The sequence below is a fragment of the Siphateles boraxobius genome, unplaced genomic scaffold (assembly GCF_051911475.1).
Source record: "Siphateles boraxobius isolate OS27281-9 unplaced genomic scaffold, OSU_SipBor_1 73, whole genome shotgun sequence".
Taxonomy (NCBI): domain Eukaryota; kingdom Metazoa; phylum Chordata; class Actinopteri; order Cypriniformes; family Leuciscidae; genus Siphateles; species Siphateles boraxobius.
The window spans coordinates 1724672-1751611 of NW_027509201.1; the positions used below are offsets into that span (position 1 = coordinate 1724672).

General features: G+C 36.9%; 2 protein-coding genes across 5 annotated transcripts in view; one reads left to right on the forward strand and one right to left on the reverse strand.

The window, feature by feature from the left end:
• Window positions 1-24825, reverse strand: part of mymx (myomixer) — a 54901-nt gene extending 30076 nt beyond the window's left edge. The window contains exons 1-11 of one of the 4 annotated variants that reach the window (XM_077217497.1): window positions 24032-24825; window positions 21829-21897; window positions 19217-19357; window positions 10471-10617; window positions 9753-9944; window positions 8569-8652; window positions 8120-8238; window positions 6723-6837; window positions 6467-6544; window positions 6210-6325; window positions 4671-4824 (exon numbers count right to left, since the gene is read on the reverse strand). In XM_077217497.1, the coding sequence (XP_077073612.1) occupies window positions 4671-4824; window positions 6210-6325; window positions 6467-6544; window positions 6723-6837; window positions 8120-8238; window positions 8569-8652; window positions 9753-9944; window positions 10471-10617; window positions 19217-19357; window positions 21829-21897; window positions 24032-24475 (1659 nt within the window). In that variant the 5' untranslated portion in view covers window positions 24476-24825. Of the gene's footprint in view, window positions 1-4670; window positions 4825-6209; window positions 6326-6466; window positions 6545-6722; window positions 6838-8119; window positions 8239-8568; window positions 8656-9752; window positions 9945-10470; window positions 10618-19216; window positions 19358-21828; window positions 21898-24031 lie in introns of all 4 variants that reach the window. The other 3 variants (XM_077217499.1, XM_077217496.1, XM_077217498.1) reach the window with 3 other exon arrangements.
• On the forward strand, window positions 13674-18349 carry LOC143724452 (uncharacterized). Its single transcript, XM_077217511.1, has 4 exons — window positions 13674-13739; window positions 13922-13977; window positions 16871-17000; window positions 17900-18349. The coding sequence occupies exons 1-4, from the start codon at window positions 13674-13676 to the stop codon at window positions 18293-18295; spliced, it is 648 nt and encodes a 215-aa protein (XP_077073626.1). The 3' UTR covers window positions 18296-18349.
• Window positions 24826-26940: the final 2115 nt, after the last annotated feature.

The window sequence follows — 26940 nt, forward strand, 5'->3', positions numbered from 1 at the left end:
CCCAGCGCTGATATCAACTAGAGCTTGTGTTTTTGCTCGTATTTCATCAGCTCTCTCTCTCTATCTTTCAATACCTCCGTTTCAGTGTAAAGTTGAGGAGTGATGTCAGCCAATTGCTCTCGTAGCATCTGGGAGACATTAGTCAGAAATACAGGCCTCTTCATCGTATTTACCTCACGTCACTAAACAACAAGATTGGTTATACATGCTCACCAACGGAGAGATGCTGTGCCTCATAACGTGTAAATATATTCATTTAGACATGAAAAAACAGCTTAAACTGACCGATGTTAGTTTTGGTCATGTAGCTTAACCCTGTAAAGCCTGGCATGAAATAATGCTCAGAAAAGTTTGCATGTGTTTTTTGCTGAGAATCACATTTGATGCATCAGCTTTTTATGGCTCATACGGTATGATATAGTAAGTATATGTAGGGGGAAAACACCTCAGTTTAATTCAGAGGCCCAAACTGAGCAAAAATATGCAATTTGGTGCAGATGCTGATATTTATATAGACAAAAAGTAAGATGAAATTTATAACATTACAGTGGATACTTACATAAAACATATCAGTCGTCACTCTATAGGCTATCTGACAATAAGTCTCTTAGTAAGATCATAGTTTTAAAACAAATAATGCAATGCAATACAATGATTGAGCGATGGACAAATAAATCTTCCTCAAAAGCCTGATGATCATATTTGAAACTCACATTTAAACATGATTTTAATCAAGTAAAGCTAAGTTGCTTCAGTCCAGTAAGTGTTCATCTTGAAATATGACCAAGTTATTCTTACATTTACTTCAATGTAATGAAAATCAAGATTTCACCGCAAAAAGACACGTGAAGAACGAGTTGAAAGTGAACGTTTGTACTATTATACTAAAACGATTTTACTTGCTAAAAGAGTCTAAACTAATCAATAAAACAACAGCATGTAGTAGATTGTGTGCGACAGGTTTTTCAGCAAAGATTTGATAATGTTGGTCATTCAGAGGCTTTAGAAATCACGTATCAAATATCATCAGCTTTATAGGGTTAAACCAGTCAGTAAAACATCTACGGCTGGTTTAAGCTGGTTTCAGCAGCTGAATAGTTTTCTAAGGCTCGATTATAGTAGCACAAACTGTCTCTTTCTACAGATATTTTCAAGTCAACTGCAGTTCCTGACAAAACAACAGTTTGAAGGGAGAAAGTTAAGCATGCACAACGGGACACTTGCAGTGTATTACTCAAGCATTTGTGTGTTTTTGAGAGCGGTTCGGTTAGAAGCATTCGGACCGGTGGTGCCATCTGGCATCTTGCTAGTTTTGGGGATTTGCGTCTTCCAGTAAAAGTCTCCATAAAGAGTAATGAGTGCGGCTCCCATACACGATACACCCAGGTAACCTCTGCTATATACCAGTACTGACACAAGTGGCCATTGTTTCAAACCTGTACGTCACCAGCATTGTGCCAATGAAACCAAAGCCAGACAACCACCTGATGCAATGCTTATGTTGGGATCAAACAATTTAAACTGGTCAAAAAACAAAGCTAGAGACAATATGGTGCAATTGGACGAAACAGGTCATGTTTTACTGGAAATTACTCTTCATTTTTGGCAGTATCAGTTTAAGTACAAACATGAAATAGTGGGAAAAAGAAGAACTGCATGTCAAATATGGGTGTTTTTGGACATTTCAGTACCACAGTAAATTTTAAAGTAGCCTACTACAGTATTATCATTTGCTACCATAACTGTACCATGGTACAACCAGTACGTTTTTGTAAGAGTATCCATTCTCACCAATTCTCCCCAGCTTAATTTTTGACTAGTTTTAATTGTTAAATGCATATAAAATAGCACAGTAATTTGGAGATTTACAATGGTAGTAATATGGTATTCTTCAAAAGAGTTTATGTATACACATATATCACGTATAATGAATGTGTATTTCATCACATGATCCTTCAGATATTATTCTAATATGCTGATTTAATGCTCAAGAAAATTTTATTTTCCATTTTTTCAGGATTCTGTAAATAGAAAGTTTTAAAGTGCAGTGATTATTTGATCTTTTGTAATATTATAAATGTCTTTACTGTCACTTTTCACCAATTTAATGCAAACCCTTGCTGTATAAAAGTATTAATTTTTTTTTTTTTTTAAATGTACTGACCCGAAAAATAAGAAAGGATGGAAAAGCATCCAAGATAATCAAACTACTGCACACACTGAAGCTCTTCTTCAGCGCTAATGGCCTGTGATATAACAAATGGTTTAAAGTTTCTATTTTATTAATGCAATGAATGTTTTCTTCAATTTACGTCCAAAAGATGTTCTTTCAGCCATAATGTCAGCGGATATGAAAACTTGTAGATTTGTGAGTTTTGCGAGAGAATGCCGTTTGTCCTGTTTTTGCCCTCGCTGCACAATCGAAGCGCGTCATCCTTCATGGAAACGTCTAGATGCGTCGTGCCAGTGTCAATAACACCTTGAAAGGCTTTTCCTGAATGTGGTGTCTCACAGACAACGGGGCTTTGTTAGATAGAGAGGATGTCATAAAACAAATGACAGAAACTGACTCATTTGCATCCCATCCAAACCGACAAGCAGGAAAAGAGGAGCCTCACATTTTGCTTCTGCATGACTGGATTTAAGAGTATTTGTGTGTCTGAAAGAGGAGCCAGACTCGACGTGTCAGAGGTCATTTACAATCGAAACTCAAGCGACTGCTGCACAGAATCAGCTCTATGCTATAGAGGAATTAATACTCACTCATGTTTAGCGGCTGTTATGTAATTATGGAAAAGTGCTGATCGCCCTTTCAGCATCAAGCAGTAAAAACACTCGAGGTTCTTTCACATGACTCACGTCAGGACTAAATAAATTTGTGTTGTTAAAAAAGTTTTCAAATGAAATAAAGCTGAGGTATCATAAATTATAAATATTATATGATAAACAAACAAAGGTTGCTCTACACTTAAAGCTGAAGTCTGTAGTTTTTCCTCTTTGTCGCCATCTCTGTTCGAAATCTGCAATTGCAGTTATTCGCGGAATTATCTTCTTTACGTGGGTTGTGCCGCGGCTCGGCACAGCGGATGAACACAATGCTTTGAGGAGAATGTGCGGCTGTCAGTCGCCGCCGGTGTGGATACTGGCATTCAGAATCACAGATTATACTTTTTGGAAGTACAGTATGACCAACATAATAATTTCCACCGGAGAATGTAATCTGAACAAGTAAGTAACATCCACTTTTGTTCTGACCAACTAAGGGAAAAAAGCATTGCAGTAAATCACGCTGATTAAATCTAACGATCGCTTATCATATCACGTCAAACCGTGCAAATTATACTTTGTTCTCAAATTGTTCATATTAACAACATCAGCATTACGTGACATTTAATGCCCTTCCGATATTTATCCTTGTTTTCGCATGGTCCGGTTGCAGTCTCTTTTTTTCTGTAGCCACTCCGAAGTCCGAAGTCTTTTGCATTTTACAGCGGGTGAGTCTCCAGTCGTCACTGCTGGTGATTGTCGTTTCAACCTTTCAGGATCCGCCATCAAATTGATAAGTTTAATTATATCAAGTGCTGTGAGAAAAGGCTATAAATCTCCTCCTCCAACATCCTCACACTCAATATAGCCCACTAGCCGAGACTCTTCTGTATGTGCACAGATGTGATGTAATGACGCAAAGACATGCTCGAATTTCCCGCAGAAATCAACCAGTACCACTGGAATTACTACAGTTATTATTGTAACATTATTACAAGCTTAGGCTACTGTTTTGAATCGAGCAACAGCAAGAAGAGAGTTTTGAACACTGGCTGGTTATGTACTTGCTCAAAAACTTATTTTGGATAATTTCTTAAACCAAAAAAGTTACGGACTGCAGCTTTAACTAAAATAAGTGCAAGTTGAAGTGCTAAAAATTTCTAAAACTGAAATAAAAATAAATTAAATCTAAAAAGAAATATTTTTTTAGATCTAAAACTAATAAAAATGATAAAAGCACATAACAAAATTACTAAAACTTAAACTGAAAACGGAACGATATAAAAAAAGCAATTCAAAATATTAATAAATACTATAATAGTATATAAATAATATTAAAAAAGCCCTGCCAAAAACAATTTTTAATACACACAGCATCAACCGCTTTAACTTCCAAGTGAACAGTGCAATTTTATCATTTAATCATTTATAATTTAATTTGCACAGAATATTTAATGTGTATAATAAAGGGGCTTAGTATCCATTATTACAACTTTAAGAAGTTTTTTTTATTCATCCCGCAGTTTTGTTTGTTTGTTTCGGTTGAACACTGTTACAGTCAGCCAAGTAAAATGACGACTCTAAACAGAAACTATTTGGAAATCATTATAATTAGCTGTGGACTGAACAAATACATATAAACAACATTGTTCATGTGATATGGTCCCTTCCACAAATGTTCTAACTCATCCTAAATGAAATCAATGAATCTGCAGCGCTCTCTGCGATCGTGTAACGTCTATAGCTTGATGTTCATGTTGTGGGAGACACTTGTGGGAGAAAATTCCTTTGTCATTTATGTATTTCTGTTCGTCAAGAGCACCAAAAAAAAAAAGAAGGAAGTAAAGAAAAATAGGCAACATAAGAAAGTAAGTGAATATAATTGTACAATTATAACTGCATACCGTAAACCCCTTCAGACGATTTTGTTCCTCTTTAACCTCCTTTCCCATAATTGTGTGCGTGTCTGTTCCCACGCTGCCGGGCGTCTCTGGGCTCGAGGGTTCAGGGTCACTGCTGTCCCTGGTTAAAGAGGGTAGTTGAGCTGCCTTTTCGTTCCTACAAACACAAACACTCAGCCATCAAACCGACCTGCCAACAGCACTGGAGACCCGAGCCAAGAACACAGAAGCTCCATCCCTGACTCGAATTATGGCGACGGTGGATTCTCATTTACTGTCACTCTATGGAGATTTAATATAGTAACTGTGAGTGACTGATGATAGCTGATTACACATCTGGTATTTGTAACTTCCAAAATGTTTTCAAAACGAAGCACTAAGACGGATGACTAAACACTCTACATCATGCCTTAAAATAAATACACACATGGGAATAACCAGATTCAAGGGATTTAAAGCATTAAGTGCTAAACTTTTGGAGGATAACACACACATGTATACATGCATACATACATATATACACAAATTATATTATATACACTAGTTCTTCCTTGTGAATGGTGTTTGGCTTTGCAAAACGCCACTAATAAGGAGTGAATAGTATGGAACAGCAGTATTATTTACTAAAAATATATAATAGAAACAATTATAAACAAATAAATATATTTATATATAATCCTTTTGATTAATATATGAAATACAATGATGTCATAATGATTGGGGAAACATTCATGCATTTAAGGGTTAATCAATGTATAATATAATATAATATAAATATTTTTAGAAATAAGTGTTTATTAATTTCCCTCAGAAATGTTACTTTTGAACTTTTACTACATTCACCGAACAGAACGAGCTGTTTGTGTATTATTTTACCTTTATTAACTTTTGCCATGAATTCATCTTGATTAAACATCTGCATTGCCCAAATAAACTCTTATGGATTTAATATAAGGAATAAATTCCTCTAATTACAGGAATAAACATACTTCATCCTCAACCGAAGGCATGAGGAGGAGATGGCAATCTTTCCGCAGTAAGCACATTATTTATTATGACTAACTGGGCTCAGGAACAGGAATTGCAGACTTTTAGACCTCAAACGACAATGAAATCAATACGGACGCCTTAGATGATGGAGCAATAAAATGCAAAACAAGCTCAAACTTGGATTCAGTTGCAAAACTGCAACAAACAGAGTAATTTCTAACAAAATTTGATATTAAACGGCTGGTTTTGGTGTTTAGTATTTTAAAACATTACGTTAATCGGGAGGGGGAGATTCCGATTGGTAAAAGCTGACATTATGAAAATAAGCACACATTTTTATATGCATCTAATTATCATTTGGAAACGTTTTCCCTGGCTGTGCACCACACGGTTGGTGGAGGGGAATACAAATGCAACAAAAACAGGATTGTGGAAAGCGCCTACGGCTCTGTGGAAAGCCTACAGTTTGCCCATTAAGGAGGGAAATGGCTTGTGTCCCCGCGAGGACACCATAGGGTTTGTGCGGTTTATAACTATGGTGGTTTGAGTTACCTGAGAGTCTTCTGGAGGACGGCCCAGCAGTCTTTTAACTCGCTCTGCTTCTGTGTGACCCGGGCCGCCAGCGCCGGGTGAAGGTTGGATAACTGGGAAACAGTCACATCCAGCATCTGAAACCACACAGAAAGACACAGCAAAACAAACACGGGCGTCAAGATGCTGTTTGACAGACAGTTGGACGGTGAACTAACGCATTTAGGGCACATAGCTATCCTGTAGCTATAACGGGATATGAATTTTGGATTGCACACCATGATTTGACTGGCAATGTCCCGAATTTCCCCGTCTCGGCCGTTTTCCACTCCATTGCTTGGAGAGAGGCTTTTTCTCTGGATGAAAAGATAAAAACAGAGCAAAACCATAAATAACATTATTGGATTACATCAGCACCTCAACGTTCAGTGTAGCAGTGGGGTGTATATTCATATCAAAGGACAAGTCAGAATACTGGCTTTCCAGTGGGGTTTGAACTGAAATAGATGAAGGACTATGAAGGAAAATGATTACCATGTTATTGATGGAACAGACGACATTATCTGCATGCTGGTAGAAGGATGAGACTTCGAGGGCAAGCTGAAGATTCTCATGATATTCTTTCAAGTGCGACTGTGCCTTGAGCCACCTAGATAGTCGACAAATTATAATGAGGGAAAAATTATATATATACACAAACATACATATACAAGGCCTAAAATTAAGATTCGCTAAGCACCAAATACGAGTAAAGATTGGTGTTGGCTAGTATATGAAACGTGTCAATCGCCAGTTGGCCACTAAAATATGTATGAATTCTAACAATGCAAAATTGTGAGAACATTAATGTGGAAAAAAGTAAACAACGCTCGGTACAGTTGAAAGGGCAGTGTTGCATCGTTAGGAAAGTTAAAGCCTTGCCAATTTAAATATTCAAGCTCAAGAAGACGTGAAAGGGAACTCAATCTGTTACTCGCCCGGAAACCCAGAGACCGTGCAAGCTCTCTTTCACATCTTCTTGCGCTTGATATAGCCTGACTACGTCAGACCTCGTACTACCGCTCAATTTCATTTCGCTTCTGTACTTAGTCTGAGACATCGACATGTCTCTCAGTTTTCCTCCGGCCAGAAAACAGCCAATCAATTAACAGAGGGCGGGCTGAGAGCCGTGACGTAGACGCTAAGCGCCGAGTTTAAGATTGGGGAAATCGAAAACGACAGCGGATATGGAGACACAGGATGCAATTGGCTCTGTTGTGGAGAATATTCCTGGCATTTCCAAACTGAAGGCCGAACAAGAAGAGTGTTTGCTAAACATTTTGAATGGAGGTGATGTCGTGGCCGCCCTACTCCCGACAGGTTTTGGTAAAAGTTTAATTTATCAAATATTACCGATCGTCAGCGAGAAACTGGGGAGGCCAAAGGCCGGCAAGGCGATAGTTGTGAGTGTGTCCCCCTTGGTTGCACTCATGGAGGATCAGGTTAAGGAGGCAGCAAAACTCGGCCAGCCATGTTCACTCCGGTATTTCGCTCGATGGTTTCGTTTTCGGTTTCGTTTAACACACGTCATAACCAAACGTTATGTGATTGGCTTACGGGTAACCAATGATTTTATACTTCAGACAAGCAAACGTTAATGTTAATCAAACATCAAAAGACAAAGAACAATCACTCATTGCTCTTGGCTGAATAACTTTTGTAACTTTAATAAGGATTAATCTGTTTCATGGCTGGTAAAAAATCAGGTGTGGCAAAAAGTTTGTTTTAGGCCCTTTAAATTTATATATATACATATAAATAAAACCATATATTTTTGAATGATACCATATATTACAATAATTAATTTAAAAAAAGTTTGTACTAAAAATGACTCCAAAGGTCTGTAATCATGTTTTTATGTAGTATTATTATTATTATGTGCATGCACTAACATTTTGTTGATGTGTTTTCTGCGGGTTGAGATGGTCTTTCCTTCAGTCTTTCCCTGTTTTTCCAGGCTGATGGCCATATGATTGATCTCCTCATGAAGATTATGATAGAGCTGCTCATCCTGAAAGAAAGTTAAGCACACAAGATATCCTGAGCTCTAATAATCTTAGATTTAACCCAGCCACATTTAAACCAGGTGCTTGAATCAAATTTTTGGCAATATGGTCTATTATTCCCAACCCTTAGAAGTACAAAAGGCTGTTTCAATTGGCTTGAAGGATGTAAATAATAAGAAGAGTAAGCAATGAATAGTGGCCTATATGTGCATAAACGGAAGCACTTACTAACATACATGTTATCTCAAAAAAGCCAATTGTTTTCCAGTACTGATAATTGATCCCTGCTGAGAATTTAGCAGCAATTTCTGAGGTGGTTGTCTGTAATCACCCACCTGTTTCAAATCCAGTATCTTCCTGGTAAGCTGCATCTTGTCAGTGTTTTCCCCAAGGATGTTGGCCAGCGATTGTTCCTGCTCCTGCTGACACATATAAAAGCTTTACAGCCCTGAATTGTTGTAGCCCAGTGATTGTTTGCTTTGAATACGGCTCCTGTTGTTTTAAATGAGCCTGGCTACCATGGTGAGATGTAAAACAGACTTGTTAAGTAACACCTCGGATTCTTGGACGCAGATGCAAAGCAGACAGACGATTAATGAGTGAAGAAAAACAGTAAAAAAAAATAGGACCAAAATCACACAAGGAACACATATTTCAATGTATTTTAAAATGTATATGGCTCTATGTTGTGTTGCAAACCATACATTTCATAAATAAATATACAGCATGATAAATATTAAAATATGAAACATTATAGTTATATAACTAGATCACACTGATATTAACTCTCTGTAAGGTTACTATAATTTAAGTACTTGTTTTTTAAGTGTATTTTTATCATTACTTTACAAGATCAGCACTGAAACTTAGAATAATATTAAAATAAATTATAAATGTAGAATTAAATTTAACCCAAATCTCATTCATTTTACACATTTACTCATTAACACTTAACAGAGGTAAATCTCACAAAACTTCAAATTTCAAAACTTATATTTTACCAAAAGAGAATTCTCATTACAAACAAACAAATTCACTGTAATTTGAAAAATAAAATTTAAAATATTTGTACATCATGTTAGTATTTGTTGAACTGCCTTAAAATAAGGCTAATTTTATAACAGTACGCTTTTACTGTACTAAATTAATGAGCATCATTTACAAAAAATACAAGGAGTTAAAAAAGCTCCATAAAGTAAAGAATCCATATGCATTAAAGTATGTACAATAAATAAGAATTTTGTAGAAAATGTGTATGAAAATAATATCACAATGCAAAATTAAAAATCTAAAGGGGCCACGAAACAGGCTTAATTTCTTTCAATGTAAAATATAAATTTATATTTGTCTCTTTTGGTTGTGAATTGAAACGAGACTGCGATATGTTTATCCAAACACAGAATCACCTCCATGTTCTCTATATAAACCACTGAGATTACTGATTCAGGACAACATCCAAAACCAATCCCATTCAAAGGCTCTGTTAATTAGTATAACTAGGTTTAGTGGTGTATTTAACCTTGTCTTTGACCCATGCCTCCAGACGGTCCACCTTCTTGTTAAACTCCTGGAGAGTCTTAGCTCCGCCCATCGCCTTGATTTGATTGGCTGCCGTTTGTTTGAGCGCGTTCCATTGGTCGCGGATCTGACCCAGGTGTTTCTTCACCAGGTCAGATGTCGGGTTAAGCTTGCACATTAATTGCTCTCCCATCTGCACAAACATTCAGCAACATTACACAAGCTGCAAAAGAACATTCTGATGATTTACAGTCCGCTAAAACAACAGCTTAATCATATCATATCAGGACTTGAAATCCACCCAAGTCCTCGTTCCCCTTCTCTTGGACTAACAGGAGTTCCGGCTCCAGGGATGTGTGTCAGGAGAGGTTAATTCTTTGCAATGTACTATTTCAAAATGTAGGAAAAGAGGACAAATTTAGCTGTGCTCGGGGGGGGGGATTTTTTTATTTATTTTGTTATTTTTTGTTATTTTGGATGTCTCACACAGACCTTTTTGAGGTTCTGCAGGTCTCATAACAATTGAGCTGTTAAAAATTCCATTGACGGGTCAGCATTAAAAGATTGTTACCATAACAATTTGTAAATGTTTTGCCGTTTATTTGCAAAAGGGATAAGTTCTTTTTGTTGATTTTGGCTGAGGAACCTGTTGAAACCTGACGTGTTTCGAACGATGATTCATCAATCTTACTGTCCTAATGAAGACAGTTTGTCCTCACCTGGTTGAGTTGTATGACTGTGTTCTCAAAGTCCTTCAAATCTCTCTGGAGTGTTTGACAAACTTCCCCCCAGTCTGTCAGAGGACATTTTTGTACGTTACCGCCGTCCCGCAGGTCTCGTAGCTTCGCTCGGATCCACGCCTCAGCCTGCGGGACACAAAAACACAACGCTTCCTTTAAACACTTACAACTAACTGAAATGGAACCTCATGAGTGACTCATTTGGAACACAAAAGTGACAGTTCAGACATTTAGAATGTTACAAAAAGTGTTCTATTTCAAATAAGGCAGCGGCTATTTGCACTAAGAAATAGCAACTAGATTCTATGTAAACCAAGTAAAAATAGCACTTAACAGCGATAGATTCCATTTACACTAATTTAAAAAGCAGCTTTTACTTTGCAATAAGTGTGAATAGTAGCTAGATGCTATGATAGTGGCAGATACTATTTGCACCTCAGTGTTGTTGTACATTAAACGGTATGCAATAACAGTGTAAAAGATTATATTTATTAAAATTATTAAATGGATGCTGCCTGATTGGGACAATAAAAGCCCCCCGCCTACACGTAACCCTAACCGATAAACACTATATTATTAAATACACATTAGTCATGTTATTTCCACTTTTCAAATATTTTTTCCATTTTTACTGAAAATAAATGCCTTTCAAATCTCATATAAGAAGAGTGAGTTTGGATTTGTGTCAAAACTTTCTGCCACGCACATTAGCTGTACACTATTGCTACTGTTGACAATAAAGAGTCTTCTGTAATTTTGTCTGGACCAATCAGACGTCAGTGTATTTCACTTCGTTCAAATAAATGCAAATGCTGTTTTTTTTTTAAATTTTCCATCCCTGAACAAAAATGTATCACTATTTCCACAAAAAAATGAAGCAGCACAACTGTTTTCAACATTGATAATATTCATAAATGTTTCTAGAGCAGCAAATCATCATATTATACTGATTTCTGAAGGATCATGTGACACTGAAGACTGGAGTAATGATGCTGAAAACTCAGCTATGATCACAGGAATAAATTACATTTTAAAATATAATCAAACAGAAAATATTTCACAATATTACAGTTTTTACTGTATTTCTGATCAAATAAATGCAGCCTTGGTTAGCAGAAGAGACTTCTTTAAAAAACATTTTAAGAAAATCGCACCAACCCCAAACTTTTAAATTGGAGAAAGCTGGCCAAAACAAATGGCAATTCCACACAAAATGACCAATTTCTGAACTATTAAGCCTGGGTCAAATGTTAGTTTCATCCTTTCTGGTTTTACTTTGTACTTTATTGTTAATGCTTGAAACATGAACACATGTTGGGGCACTTAAGGCCCGTTTTACGCTCGCTTAGCTTTCTGAGAGCACTGTGGAAACACAATATTAAGCAAATAGATTTTAAAGGGTTCTTTAAAGCACACGTGTGAAGTCACAGTCACCCGCTATTATTTCACGCCGAGGAAAGACAAGTTCTTGTTTCTGAAGAAAACAGCGATTACTTGTGTCTCGGCTTACAGAAACACTTCAGAAACATCATCGGGAGATTGCTCGCTGTTTCTCAGATGTCCCGTTATGAGCAGCAAAGGTTTCTTTTGGCCGGAGCACACAGATTGTTGCATAAGGCTTTTGAAAGCACCATTTCTGGCCATGTTTGCACTGCGTGAATAGAAAACAGGTGTCCGAAGCCAGATAGGTCCTGGACATGTTTATTTGGAATGAACACAATGTATGACCACTGGCGGCCCTCAAAAAGCCCACCCACATCACCGCCAACGAAAGGATTGTTAAATGAACTTGTCATTTCGACAAAACTAAACGCTGCGGTTTGCGTTGTGATCTCCAAAACCAATAAAACCAACAAATCAGGCTAAATATAAGGAGACGGCTTGGGATAATGGCTTAAGAAACCATCACATATTAAATCGTAATCTTCGGCTCATAATTCGTCCCGCACCGACAGATGTGATTGATTGCTGAGGACACGTCAATTTTGTTTTTCACATTTTTCAGAAATTTGTGGTCTGAAGAGTATAAAGCAAAATCTTTCTCACGTCAAAAACACGGAGATTCACATCACATGTGGATAAAAGGGGGGAAATACACCACAATGCTTGGCAAGATCTCACAGTGCAGATAAAAAATAATATGATGTCACTTCTAATAAAAGATCAGCCATTATTTTTAATGGCTTCCCACAGGCTCAAAGGTATTTCTGTATTGGAGGCCTGTGTAAACAGCTCTATCGCATCGCTTCTATGATTTCATACACGAGGCCAAAGCCTTTGTTTCTTCCGCTTCCCTTTAGAACAATAGTCTGCTTTACAAAATAACATGAAATAACATTCTGTAAATCATACCGCATGTTTTGGTGAAATGATACACTGCTATAGATGTCATCAGCGTGCCTGACGTCTTACACATGAATTAGCAAAAAGAGTGACATTGATATTTTACAAGAGGTTATTTAGTTAGGAAATCATGTTTGATTTGAATTAAAAAATCTTCCTCATACTTGAGCTGTAAGCTTTCTAAACCATCAGGAGAACGATTTTCACTTGCTGGATGATGAAACTAAAGTTAAACTAAAATAAAGTAAGATTTTTTAATGTTTTGGAAAAAAAAAAGTCTTCTGCTCACCAAGGCTGCAAAATCAGCAATAATGTGAAATAGTATTATCATTTAAAATAACTGTTTTCTATTTGAATATATTTTAAAATGTAATTTATTCCTGTGATCCATTACTGAATGATCCTTATAATATGATGATTTGCTGCTCAAGAAACATTTCCGATAATTATCAATGTTGTAAACATATCCTTGTGCAGGGATAGAAATATTTAAAAAGAACAGCATTTATTGGTAAACTTATCCATGTATTTATTGTCCTTTTTGATTAACTTAATGCATCCTTGCTGAATAAAAGTATTAATTTCTTTCTTTCAGAGTATAGATGCCATACTTAATTTGAATATAAATCTAGTTTCATTTAATTGGTATATACATTTAGAATTAACCGACTTTTTAAGTGGATCCCTACAGAATACACAATTGTATGCTTTCTACATTATAAAGGGTTTAACGGGGCAATCTTAAAGAGCGCTGGAGGATGTTTTGACTTTCACCCCTTTAATTTACCTTCATTTGGGATTTCTTAAACAGAGGCCCGTTTCCACAACTCGACGCTATAATGCTACACTCAGTCAATCAGTCAACTGAACCCCATAAAGAGATGGAGGGTTTGCCCAACACGAACGTAAGAATAAATATACATCCAAAGGCCATTTCCTAAACAAATGGCAGCAGTTCTTTAGCCGATTAACATTAATGACGTGTTCACTCATCTGTCCTCTATAACTCTGATTTTCACGGGTCACATGGGATGTTGAAGTCGAGAGCAGCAGCTGTGTCCTGAAGCACAAGTGCCCTGTATGTCAGAGCGAGTGTGTGGCGATGGGAGAACGAGAGCACTCGAGCCTCAGAAGACCAGAGGCGTGAACAGACGGGCCAAACAATGATCTCATCACAAAATAATTGCTCCTCTTGTAGCGGTTCTGTTCCCTCCCACTCCCCTGCGCTGCCGCTCTCCGATCCATAGAACGAGAAGCACAGAGGAGAAACAGAGGAGAAACAGGAGAAACAGAGGAGAAACCGAAGAGAAACAGAAGAGAAACAGGAGAAACAGAGGACAAACAGAAGAGAAGAGAAACATAGGAGAAACAGAAGAGAAACAGAAGGAGAAACAGAAGAGGAACAGAGAAACAGAAGAGAAACAGAAGGAGAAACAGGAGAAACAGAAGAGAAACAGAAGAGAAACAGGAGAAACAGAGGAGAAACAGAATAGAAACAGAAGGAGAAACAGAGGAGAAACAGAGGACAAACAGAGGAGAAACCGAGGAGAAACAGAGGAGAAACAGAAGAGAAACAGAAGAGAAACAGAAGAGAAACAGGAGAAACAGAAGAGAAACAGAAGAGAAACAGAAGGAGAAACAGAGGAGAAACAGAGGACAAACAGAGGAGAAACAGAGGAGAAACAGAAGAGAAAATGAAGGAGAAACAGAGGAGAAACAGAAGACAAACAGAAGACAAACAGAGGAGAAACAGAAGAGAAACAGAAGACAAACAGAAGAGAAACAGAAGGAGAAACAGGAGAAACAGAAGACAAACAGAAGAGAAACAGAAGACAAACAGAGGAGAAACAGAAGAGAAACAGAAGACAAACAGAGGAGAAACAGAGGAGAAACAGAAGAGAAACAGAAGGAGAAACAGAAGAGAAACAGAGGAGAAACAGAAGAGAAACAGAAGGAGAAACAGAAGAGAAACAGAGAAACAGAAGAGAAACAGAAGGAGAAACAGGAGAAACAGAAGGAGAAACAGAGGAGAAACAAAAGGAGAACCAGAGGAGAAACAGAGGAGAAACAGAAGGAGAAACAGAGGAAAAACAGAGGAAAAACAGAGGAGAAACAGAGGAGAAACAGAAGAGAAACAGAAGGAGAAACAGAGGAGAAACAGAAGACAAACAGAGGAGAAACAGAGGAGAAACAGAAGAGAAAATGAAGGAGAAACAGAGGAGAAACAGAAGACAAACAGAAGACAAACAGAGGAGAAACAGAAGAGAAACAGAAGACAAACAGAAGAGAAACAGAAGGAGAAACAGGAGAAACAGAAGAGAAACAGAAGAGAAACAGAAGACAAACGGAGGAGAAACAGAAGAAAAACAGAGGAGAAACAGAGGAGAAACAGAAGAGAAACAGAAGGAGAAACAGAAGAGAAACAGAGGAGAAACAGAAGGAGAAACAGAGGAGAAACAGAAGGAGAAACAGAAGAGAAACAGAGGAGAAACAGAAGGAGAAACAGAAGAGAAACAGAACACAAAGAGAGGAGAAACAGAAGACAAACAGAGGAGAAACAGAAGGAGAAACAGAAGAGAAACAGAAGACAAACAGAAGAGAAACAGAAGAGAAACAGAAGAGAAACAGAAGACAAACAGAAGGAGAAACAGAAGACAAACAGAGGAGAAACAGAGGAGAAACAGAAGAGAAACAGAAGGAGAAACAGAGGAGAAACAGAAGAGAAACAGAAGACAAACAGAGGAGAAACAGAAGAGAAACAGAAGACAAACAGAGGAGAAACAGAAGGAGAAACAGAAGACAAACAGGAGAAACAGAGGAGAAACAGAAGAGAAAATGAAGGAGAAACAGAGGAGAAACAGAAGACAAAACAGAAGACAAACAGAGGAGAAACAGAAGGAGAAACAGAAGGAGAAACGGAGGAGAAACAGAAGACATACAGAAGAGAAACAGAAGGAGAAACAGAAGGAGAAACAGAGGAGAAACAGAAGACAAACAGAAGAGAAACAGAAGTCAAACAGAGGAGAAACAGAAGAGAAACAAGGCAAACAGAGGAGAAACAGATGAGAAACAGAAGACAAACAGAGGAGAAACAGAAGGAGAAACAGAAGAGAAATAGAGGACAAACAAAGGAGAAACAGAAGAGAAACAGAAGGAGAAACAGAAGAGAAACAGAAGACAAACAGAGGAGAAACAGAAGACAAACAGAGGAGAAACAGAAGAGAAACAGAAGGAGAAACAGAAGACAAACAGAGGAGAAACAGAAGGAGAAACAGAAGACAAACAGAGGAGAAACAGAAGGAGAAACAGAAGAGAAACAGAAGACAAACAGAGGAGAAACAGAAGGAGAAACAGAAGAGAAATAGAGGACAAACAAAGGAGAAACAGAAGAGAAACAGAAGGAGAAACAGAAGAGAAACAGAAGACAAACAGAGGAGAAACAGAAGACAAACAGAGGAGAAACAGAAGAGAAACAGAAGGAGAAACAGAAGAGAAACAGAAGACAAACAGAAGGAGAAACAGAAGAGAAACAGAAGACAAACAGAGGAGAAACAGTAGGAGAAACAGAAGACAAACAGAGGAGAAACAGAAGAGAAACAGAAGAGAAACAGAAGACAAACAGAAGAGAAACAGAAGGAGAAACAGAAGAGAAACAGAAGACAAACAGAGGAGAAACAGAAGGAGAAACAGAAGAGAAATAGAGGACAAACAAAGGAGAAACAGAAGAGAAACAGAAGGAGAAACAGAAGAGAAACAGAAGACAAACAGAGGAGAAACAGAAGACAAACAGAAGGAGAAACAGAAGAGAAACAGAAGACAAACAGAGGAGAAACAGAAGGAGAAACAGAAGAGAAACATAAGAGAAACAGAGGAGAAACAGAAGGAGAAACAGAAGAGAAATAGAGGACAAACAAAGGAGAAACAGAAGAGAAACAGAAGGAGAAACAGAAGAGAAACAGAAGACAAACAGAGGAGAAACAGAAGACAAACAGAGGAGAAACAGAAGAGAAACAGAAGAGAAACAGAAGACAAACAGAGGAGAAACAGAAGGAGAAACAGAAGAGAAACAGAAGACAAACAGAAGACAAACAGAAGAGAAACAGAAGGAGAAACAGAAGAGAAACAGAAGACAAACAGAGGAGAAACAGAAGGAGAAACAGAAGAGAAATAGAGGACAAACAAAGGGGAAACAGAAGAGAAACAGAAGGAGAAACAGAAGAGAAACAGAAGACAAACAGAGGAGAAACAGAAGACAAACAGAGGAGAAACAGAAGAGAAACAGATGGAGAAACAGAAGAGAAACAGAAGACAAACAGAGAAGAAACAGAAGGAGAAACAGAAGAGAAATAGAGGACAAACAAAGGAGAAACAGAAGAGAAACAGAAGGAGAAACAGAAGAGAAACAGAAGACAAACAGAGGAGAAACAGAAGGAGAAAAAGAAGAGAAACAGAAGACAAAGAGGAGAAACAGAAGACAAACAGAAGAGAAACAGAAGGAGAAACAGAAGAGAAACAGAGGAGAAACAGAAGAGAAACAGAAGAGAAACAGAAGACAAACAGAGGAGAAACAGAAGAGAAACAGAGGAGAAACAGAAGAGAAACAGAAGACAAACAGAGGAGAAACAGAAGAGAAACAGAGGAGAAACAGAAGACAAACAGAGGAGAAACAGAGGAGAAACAGAAGACAAACAGAAGACAAACTGAGGAGAAACAGAGGAGAAACAAAAGAGAAACAGAGGAGAAACAGAAGAGAAACAGAAGGAGAAACAGAAGAGAAACAGAAGAGAAACAGAAGGAGAAACAGAAGAGAAACCGAAGGAGAAACAGAGGAGAAACAGAAGAGAAACAGAAGGAGAAACAGAAGGAGAAACAGAGGAGAAACAGAGGAGAAACAGAAGAGAAACAGAAGGAGAAACAGAAGGAGAAACAGAGGAGAAACAGAGGAGAAACAGAAGAGAAACAGAAGGAGAAACAGAAGAGAAACAGAAGGAGAAGCACAGAGGAGAAACAGAAGAAAACAGAGGAGAAACAGAGGACAAACAGAGGAGAAACAGAATAGAAACAGAGGAGAAACAGAGGAGAAACAGAAGAGAAACAGAAGAGAAACAGGAGAAACAGAAGAGAAACAGAGGAGAAACAGAGGAGAAACAGAAGAGAAACAGAGGAGAAACAGAGGAGAAACAGAAGAGAAACAGAAGAGAAACAGAGGAGAAACAGAAGACAAACAGAGGAGAAACAGAAGAGAAACAGAGGAGAAACAGAAGAGAAACAGAAGAGAAACAGAGGAGAAACTGAAGAGAAACAGAGGAGAAACAGAGGAGAAACAGAAGAGAAACAGAAGAGAAACAAAAGGGCTAGAACGGGGTCAGAGGGCCACAACGCTCTGTTTACACCTTTATCGATTTATCTGCACAGGTTTATTCTTTTGTTTGTAAACTGCAAGTGTAATTTTCCACTTTAGAGATGAAACCACTCAAACAATTTGTTACTTTTGACATCAGTTTAGCGGGAAAAACAACAGAAAATGACCAAAAACAAGTCTACCTCTTCAAAGAGATCAATCCATCCATCCATCCATCCATCCATCCATCCATCCATCCATCCATCCATCCACCCATCCATCTATCTATCTATCTATCTATCTATCTATCTATCTATCTATCTATCTATCTATCTATCTATCTATCCATCCATCCATCCATCCATCCATCCATCCATCCATCCGTCCATCAATCAGTCAATCCATCAGTTTATCCATCTATCCATCTATCTATCTATCCATCCAATATTTTTGCATTGTGACATTATCATTTTATAATGCTACAAAAAGTACAGATGTTATTTAAATTGTATTTATTTTTATTATAAATATATACTTTGTATATATACAAATATAATTTAAATTGTATTTTATATCTATATTATGATTGCATAAGTTGTACTGCTTAATTTAAAAAAAAATGAATTTAGGCTGATTTGAATAAAACAATTATTGCCGTATTTTTTATTGTTAAAATAAATAGTTACAATGATAAACTTTATAGTCTTCATTTTCTTACAATATGTTTGATGTTTGGTGTGAAATGTGACCATTTCACCGTAAATAGCATTCTTAAAGCATAAACTGCGTTAGCAGCTCCGAAACAGGGATTTGAGTCCCAGGAATGCATCAAATGTATTAATTATTTTTAAAAATGCATGTCTTGAATGCAATAAAAGCAATAAAAATCATCTGCCAAGTACATAAAATACAAATGAATAGACCTAACACAGACAACACACCACTAGTGAATTGTTTAACTTTTGTGAGAATTATTCCTTTAATGTAACGTGTCCTGACTTTAAACACGTCCAGATGATAGTCAGAGTCCAGCGATCATACCTGAGTGATCTCCTTGTTAAAAAGGGCATTTTGTTGGGTAAAACTGTGGTCATTCTGCACCGATGGGACGTTTGAAACCAAAAGCTCACAGGATGGACTGTCCACCGCGTCTCTTCTGGTTTGGGTTTTGAATATATGGGTCTGTGTGGAGAAAAAATAAGAAAATGTCACTCATTCATAGGAAAAAGTGGTAATATATACGAGCTGAAACATCTGCACATTCTGTGCTGGTCGGCCTGAGATGTTTGTGTGACGTCATTGTGAGTTTATATTGAGAGAAAGACGTTTACAGAATGAAAGGGCTGAAAAACAAGTAATTTCAGATCACTGGGACACAAAACCACAAAGTAAATTCCCACAGTGATTATGTCATTGATGACTCCGAGTGAGGAAGAGCAGCTCATGTTTAAATATGTGGGAAATTATTCACAAGAGCACACAGAAAAGAATGAGAAAACACATTGGTTATCACTAACACATGTGCAACTGTAATAGTGATGCTATATTTGCTCTATGATTTTGCCCATCCAATCTAATGATGTCTAATCGTAGTCTCTTGACTGACTGGAGCTGTAAACGTTTGCTGTGAACACATAATGACAGTTTACAATACAGAAAGCCATTGCAAACAGTCTTATATAACCAAAAGACACCGTCAGCACAACCGGTGATGATAATGGTGGCGAGGACAAATTTAAAGTGCCCGAACAATTTCACAAAGTGAATAAAGTCAGGAAACATCTGTGCCGATGTTGGGAAAGGGCGGCCCACAACTTTATCATATCATCATCATCAGAAATAAAAGATGAGAGCATGTATTTCTTTCCAAAGACATTATACTGAAACAAAAAACATCTTTATCAGTATCTTTGTCTTGTTTTTCATTATTAAATATCTTATATGTATATATATATATATATAAGTATGAATAATTTTTTATATTTATTTTGTATGAATATATTTATATTTTTTAATTCTTGTTTTAAGCAATATTTTTTAATCAATGCTTTAAAAATGGTCATAAATTTAATAAGCAAATTTTGTTTCTTTTTTTATGCAAATATATATATATACAGTATATATATAATGTTTATTATATGTATTACTTTATATTATATTATATATTGCTTATTCTTGTTTTAAGCAATATTTAAAAAAAAAATTTAAATGGTCGTAAATCCTATAAGCACAAATTGTTTGTTTTAAGCAAATAAAAGTATATGCATAAAGAAAATATTATACACTCCACATATAGAATTTTAAAAATGTTTTTAAAAAAAAATTTAAACACATGAAACAAGTCAGAATATCTTAAGCAATGTTGCTTCTCAAGTTGTTTTATGGATGCTCAGATATTTTTACTGAAAAACATGACAAAAATAATGTTTGCAGTGTAAACTGAAGCTGTGTCCATCGCTCGGCGTGTCCCGTCCATGTCCAGAGATTCTGAGTCTCATCCCATCCTGTATGACCTCATGTTTTCCACATGTCGCGGTGAGGAAAGATTCCCGATCGCAGGATGACTCAAGCCTCGGCCCACAGGCCACCAGTTTGTTCGAGTGCTGATTTCTCTTAATGCTGCAAGTAAACATGTATTCCTCTGAAAGCCAGCGCTGAGCACAGGACAGGTGTCCGAGACCTCATCCACGTCTCATCAAAGCCCACTCGCGTTTTAAAGGCCTCCACTCACATTTACCCAAAACGCCTGTAAAAGTTTCACCGCTGCTTTTTCCTCTGCAAAACCCAACCGAACACTTAAAATAATAAGTCGTTTAGGCTTGGCCTGCTGCACCACTGACATCACTTCCTACATTCCAAGAGCCCATTATCTTATATACATCTGGCTACGGCTGAACACAAACCACTCAAGAGGGAATTCACCGACAAAATGTAATTCTGCTGCACAGAGAGAGGTTTGGGGTCGGCCGTGCGTTTCAGACAGTTTTACAACGGAAGAGGAACTAGAAATACAAGAAATCTGCAAACCGATACAGCAATAGAGACATTATATAGTTACAATCCCGTTGGCTTACTATTTAAAAGTCTGCACAAATTAGGTTACACTTTACTTTAAGGTGTCCTTGTTAGTGTAATTATACATTTAAGTAGTGAGTAATATTACTTAACATAACATGTACTTGTGTTTTGATTAGGATTACAACACTTTGTTTTAAGGTGTCATTGTTGCAGTGTAATTATATATAAAGTAGTGAGTAATAATAATTAACTATATGTACTTACTATAGTGTTAGGGTAGGATTGGGGTTTGTTTTAGGGTTAGTTGCATGTAATTATGCATAATTTAGAGTAAGAATGTGTAACAAGGACACTGTAAAATAAAGTGTGTAACACTATTTTACAGTGTCCTTGTTACATATGTTACATGTACTTATAGTAATGTTTAATTTATAAATTCCTAAATGCAATAACCATTGTCGCTGTTACATGGAAACTGAAATAGCAGCAAAAAGGGTTATTATAGTAAACTAAAACTAACTGAAATAAAATGTTGGTCATACTAATATTTAAGTCTCATGTTTATGCATCTGGCCCCTATATGATGTCAGTCATTTCAGAATAGTGTTATTAATCTGGTAAATCATAATGTTTACCTGTGGAGAAGAGGAGAGTTTCTCTCGGTCCGCACTGCACTGCTTTTCTCCATCTTTACACAGCAACACCTAAACCAAGACACAAACAATGAGCTGGTATGATCCACAACTATTATCAGAGATATAGACAATATTGCTTTGGTTTTCATGACCAAAACCGATTATTTGGGGGGTTTAAAATACACTAAGATACAATAAAAATATACCATTTATTTATTCTAAAGCAAACTTGAGCCTATGTAAAGGTGCTATATAAATTAAACATGTATTATTATTATATTATTATTAGGCTATATGTTTATTGTCTTTTTTAAATAATGTATTATATTGTTATATTATTATATATTATATTTAGTGCTGTCAAATCGATTATTTGCTTCAAACATAAAAGTTGGTAAGTATAATTTTTTTATATATAAACACAAACTTTTTATGTTGGATCTGATTAATTGATTTGACAGCACAAATTATATTATATTATATTATATTATACTTTGATAGCAGGAATTATATTATATTATGTATTGTATTGTATTATTAATATAAGAACAAAGCAAATACTAATAAATCCTTAAAATTTCTAAACATTTCAAAACTTTTCTCACTCAAACTGATACTGATAATACAATGTGTAATGAAATAAACATGAGAATAAAAAAGGATCATTTTTTACCAGTGTTATCCGACTTTTAGACCCCACAGTGTATCTTGATGTTTTATAGTATACACATAGAGAAGTGTTTGTGAAAGGTGTCTCCTGCTGACCCACTGACATTACACAAAGCCTGACCCAACACACGCTGAATCCTGAAAGTGGAAGGCAATAGAAAGGAGCCTTTGAGCCGAAGCTCTGACATCATCTGAACTTGAGCAGCGTTACATAATAAACACACATCATCTGAACCACACATATCCCGAGCACACAACACACACTCGTCTCCTGCGCTTCCCTGTGCCTATCAGTTCATGTGGACTTGCATCAGCTAATAGAGTGATGACATCATCGGCCTATGGTATATTTGTCTACCGTTTCCATGACATCTCCTTATGTTTTGATCACGGAAGCTTTTGCTAAACAATGACAACATGAAGAGGCTCCAGAAACAAGATTCCTCAACACCAGGAGTGTTCAGCTGATTAGATCATGTTTAAATATTTACTGTAGCTTTTTCTTAATTACACATCAATTTAATGAACTATATTATAACAGATTTGTTGATTGCGCCTCCTTTGTCTTAATATTAACCCTATTAATAATCAGTTAAAATATATATAAAAAAGCTTTTTATTCATACACTCATTCATTAATTTATTATATTTATAAAGCATTTGATTATAAAGAATATCACGTGCTTCATAAATTAAACAAACCAACATTTCATCATTAATAATGCAACCTAAATAAAAACATTGTTGTTCCGAATATCAATTGTTTTTTTTACTTACACATTATGTAATATTATATTGCCCTAAAAAACAGATTTGTTGTTGATGCATTTGTCTTAATATTAAATCATCCTGAAATAAACATTCATTCATTTAGTATATATATATATAAAGCACTTATTTATAGCTAATATTATGTGCTTTACAAATAAAATGTATGCCAATTCCATCATTAATAATGATACAATTTGAATGTATTTCACCCTTTAAAATAACACTTTTTTCCCCAGATATAATAGTAATATTGATGTAATATTATATTGCCCTAAATAGATTATTGAATTCATCCTAATAATATTAATTCATATATGTATTCATTATATATATAAAGCACTTATTTAAAATGAATAGTATGTGCTTTATAAATAAAATGTATGCTGATAGTGATAAAATGAGAATGTATTTTTAAAAAAGTCACTGTTTTCTGGATATCAATGGCTTTGATTTTTCATACACATTATGTAATATTATATTGCCGTAAATAGAATTTTGTAAAAAGTTAAGCATTTTTGTTTAATATCTTCATCACATAAAAAAAAAGTTTTACTTCAGCCTTACACAAATGTATATTTAGCTAATTAACATTTGATAAGTAAACTTGAATACTTTGGGATTTTTTTAAAGCTAATTTCATTCACGTATTTTCATTTTCACTCATTTAATTGCATGACTTTTCTGAAAGCCACAGTAAGTTCCTCTTTAAGACACATTTTTACAGATAAATCGAACACAGGAATACAAACAAAGCGTTTCTTACCTTCAAATGCGAGTTGGGTTTATTCTCACAGCTGACACCCACTATTTTAGGCAGCGGTGTGTTGGAGGTTGTGTTGTTGTTATTGTTATTAATATTCTCCGATTTCTGCTCCATCCCTGGAGTCAGTCTGTCCCTCGACGCCTCCATCCGGCTGGAGATGGTGATCTTGCGAATGGATCTGGACGCAGCGTTCGGGGAGCTTGCGTTTCTGTTCAGGTGTTCGTCTTCACGTGGATGTTTCATCGGGATCGATCCGCAGCGTTTATCACGGCCCAGATAGAGGGACACCTGTTCGTTCAGGTGCCTCAGTTTGCAGTTTTCAGAGAACGTGCGATTTGGCAGGTAACCATCTGGAACCAAGTCCGAGCACTTCGGCACGGCTGGTGCCGAGAGTTTGGTCCCGATGGTGAAAGGCTGGATTTTCCTCCCAATGCTCTCCGACATGGTTAAGTTCAGTATGATAAAACTTAATTCGGTGTCAAAAAAAAAAAAAGAAGAAAGTAAAAAGTCCAAGAAATGCACCAAAAAAATTCTAGTTGTCCACCTTCTTGTGCATGTTGAGAATGCACAAGACGCAGCCCAGGATGGCCTCCTTGGACTCCTGGGAACTGATCCGGTCCCAGATGTGTCGCAGGACGGTCCCGAGTCGGCCAGCAGCCGCCGTGAGGCTTCGGCGGAGGAGCTGCGCGACAGAGCCTGCTAATCTGCTACTGAACACACTGACAACCAGAGAGCGCAGCAAGAGGAAAACGGCTGGCATGCTGCCGGACTGAGAGAGAGAGAGAGAGAGAGAGAGAGAGAGAGAGAGAGAGAGAGAGAGAGAGAGAGAGGAGGAGGGGAAGCTTTCGTGAATGAGGGATGAAGTCACTGGACTTCTGTCAGAGCATGTGCAAAGCGCAGGCGGGAGGTTGTAAAGTCTGGCTGTCAAAACTTCCTCTCTGACTGAGAACAGAGGAGAACGGAGATAAGAGCGAGACGGCAGGAGACCATGGGCGACCCAGAATGCAATGCAAACAGAAGTGCTTACCTTCGAAACCAACTGTAAATATTTAGCAGATGCTTTTCGGAAGGAGAATAACGACAGAGAAAAGCAATACAGCTTCGAATTCCGAAGATGCCGATCCAATTCAGTTTTACAAACTCTGAGGTGGTGTTTATGGCTTCTGATGAACCTCGTAAAGATCTGCAAAGAAGACGATCGATGCTGGTGTTGTGCTCACGTCGCTGTCTGCTCTCAAATGAAGCACTTCAGATGTTCTCCTCACGTCTTTGTTCTGGGCCTCCAACAGTTGTTTCAACAGGTTTCTTGCAAAGAAAGTGTACAAGCTAATTTAGGCAGAGGAATGACATGTGTTCTGAACACATGACGACCTTTTACCCCTTGACAACAGTGATATCAGGGCATGTGTGGAGCTGACTAAGAGACATTTACAACAGCAGAGAAAACGACAAACGTGATGGATGGGGAGAAAGCCTGTAAAAGAAAGTTGTTTTAAATTAAGTTTAAAGGGACATTTCAACAAAAACTGAAAATTCTGCCATTAATTTTTCGCCCTCATGTCGTTCCAAACCCGTAAGACTTTCGGTCATCTTCGGGAACACAAATGTAGATATTTTTGATGAAATCTGAGAGATTTCTGTCCCTCCATTGACAGCTACGCAACTACCACTTTGACACTTCAAAAAGTTCATAAAGAGATCGTAAAACTAATCCATATGAGTTAATCGCGGTTATTTTTTGAGCTTCCACAAGAACCAATGAGATTCATTCTGGTGTTACGCATCACGTTTGAGCTTCTGCAAGAACCAATGGGATTCATTCTCGTGTTACGCATCACGTTTGAGCTTCAGCAAGAACCAATGAGATTCATCCTCGTTCATTCAAGTGTTTATGAAAAATACTATATTGTTGTATACAAAATTTCAGTTTTTTAAATCTGAGTGTAATTAGTACATCTGAAAATAAAATAGCTCTATTGTTCTCTAATATTAAAGTATTGTACCAAATGAGAGGGTTCCCTGTATAGTTTACAGCATTATATGGAACTTTAAAAAAAAAAAATCAAACTATCGTAATCGGCAGATATCATTATGAATAATCGGCAATCGGTATCGGTGGAGAAATTTAGTATCGGTGCATCTCTACTCTTAATTTTTCAGCAATTTCATTTTCATTTCTCTTAGCATTTTCAGAGAAACAACTGAGACAAAGTTAATGCTTCTATGAAACATATTCGAGAACTCCCGAGCTCTCATTTCTCCTGAGCTTGGGACAATCAAATGTTCATCCAAGTTATTTCAAGCTTCATTAAATACTTATAAAGGATGTTTTAACATAAATAGTTTAGCATTTCCCCTATATTTCAGGATTAGGCGTCTCATTTAGCAGATCCATCAGTCGGCAGCAAGCCATATGGTTGCATCGGTCCTGGTCCTGACATGGTTAATGACTGTTGTAAAAGCCTCTGGTTTCACTATGAAGTCATCCACCGAGAGCCTTTAATGTGTTGCAGCTTGAACATCAGAGATAAACTCTATACATGAGGAGGGAAATGGGTGGAGCTTTGAAAACGCTGGATCTTTATTTCACATGACGCCGCACCTTAAAAGACTCCGCTGTCCTAATATTACAGTTCTTAGGCAGGATAGTTAAAAACATACTTGCAAGACATCAAAACAGATTTATCTGCCTACCCGTATACCAATAAGTTATTGGTTCAAGGGACTGTGGAATGAGGTCTTTGAAATACATAAGGTGTTGACCATATATTTGCTCAAATGTTTTAAATGCAGTTTAAATTGATAAATAATAAGCAGAGAGTCTGCAGACGTTGGGATTCATTAGCACAGACTTACACTGTACACCGAAAGATAGACCTAAACAAAACAGACAAAAAAAAAAGGGTGTA

Excerpts from the sequence above, each read along its gene's own strand:
- LOC143724452 (XM_077217511.1), top strand. The coding sequence starts at position 13,674 with ATGCTACACTCAGTCAATCAGTCAACTGAACCCCATAAAGAGATGGAG. Across the intron at positions 13,740-13,921 it reads AGGGTTTGCCCAACACGAAC|AGCGAGTGTGTGGCGATGGG; the intron begins GTAAGAATAAAT and ends CCTGTATGTCAG. Across the intron at positions 13,978-16,870 it reads AGCCTCAGAAGACCAGAGGC|AGGAGAAACAGAAGGAGAAA; the intron begins GTGAACAGACGG and ends GAAGACAAACAG.